The sequence below is a fragment of the Neopelma chrysocephalum genome, unplaced genomic scaffold (genome assembly GCF_003984885.1).
Source record: "Neopelma chrysocephalum unplaced genomic scaffold, ASM398488v2 Primary Assembly neopelma1_39887, whole genome shotgun sequence".
In the NCBI taxonomy this organism is placed as follows: domain Eukaryota; kingdom Metazoa; phylum Chordata; class Aves; order Passeriformes; family Pipridae; genus Neopelma; species Neopelma chrysocephalum.
In genome coordinates, this window is record NW_020901662.1 from 1 (window position 1) to 779 (window position 779).

At 68.7% G+C, this 779-nt stretch overlaps 1 protein-coding gene across 1 annotated transcript; it reads right to left on the reverse strand.

The window, feature by feature from the left end:
- Window positions 1–4: 4 nt before the first annotated feature.
- On the reverse strand, window positions 5–775 carry PURA (purine rich element binding protein A; the record flags this gene model as incomplete). Its single annotated transcript, XM_027706621.1, has 1 exon — window positions 5–775. A coding segment is annotated over one exon (771 nt), but the record flags the coding sequence as incomplete, so codon positions are not given.
- Window positions 776–779: the final 4 nt, after the last annotated feature.

Sequence of the window (779 nt, forward strand, 5' to 3'; positions counted from 1 at the left end):
CGGGGGGCGGCTCGGCGCCCGCGGCGGGGGCGGAGGCGGCGGCGGCGGCGCGCTTGTCCCGCTGCTTCTCCTGGATCTTCTTCATCTCGTCCGAGTACTTGCAGAAGGTGTGGCCGAACTTGGCCCAGACCTTGTAAGGGACGGTGATGGAGTTGCGGTAGGTGGGCTTCACCTCGCTCACCCGCATGAACACGCCGTACTTGTTGGAGCCCACGTCGAAGAAGAAGCGCTTGTTGTCCACAGTCAAGGAGGTGCCCTCGGGCAGCTCGGCCGGCTCCTCCTCCACGCCGTAGTCGTCGATGAGCTTGGCCAGGGCGTCGCGGAACTCGATGAGGCCCTGCGCGGGCAGCGCGATGGTCTGGCCCTGCGTGGAGCCCAGCCCCGGGCCGCGGTTCACGGTCTGGCGGACGCGCAGGAAGCGCCCGCGCTGGTTCTCCTTCAGATCCATGTAGTACTTGCGGTTCTCCCGCACCAGGAACTCGCTCTTCAGCGCCCGCCGGGGCTCGTCGGCCGCCTGCGCCAGCTCGGGGGGCTGGCTGGGCCCCAGCTGCGCGTAGTGCTCGATGAAGTCGCCCAGGTAGTCGCGGAACTCGACGGCCACCGACATGGAGAGGGTCAGGCGGCTCTTGTTGCCGCCCGCGCCCACCTCGGCGATCTTGAGGAAGCGGCCCTTGGCGTTCTGCTTCACGTCCAGGTAGAAGCGCTTGTTCTGGATGTCCACCCGCTTGGAGGCCAGCTCCTGCGTCTCGTGCTGCAGCCCGCCGCCCGGGCCCCCTCCG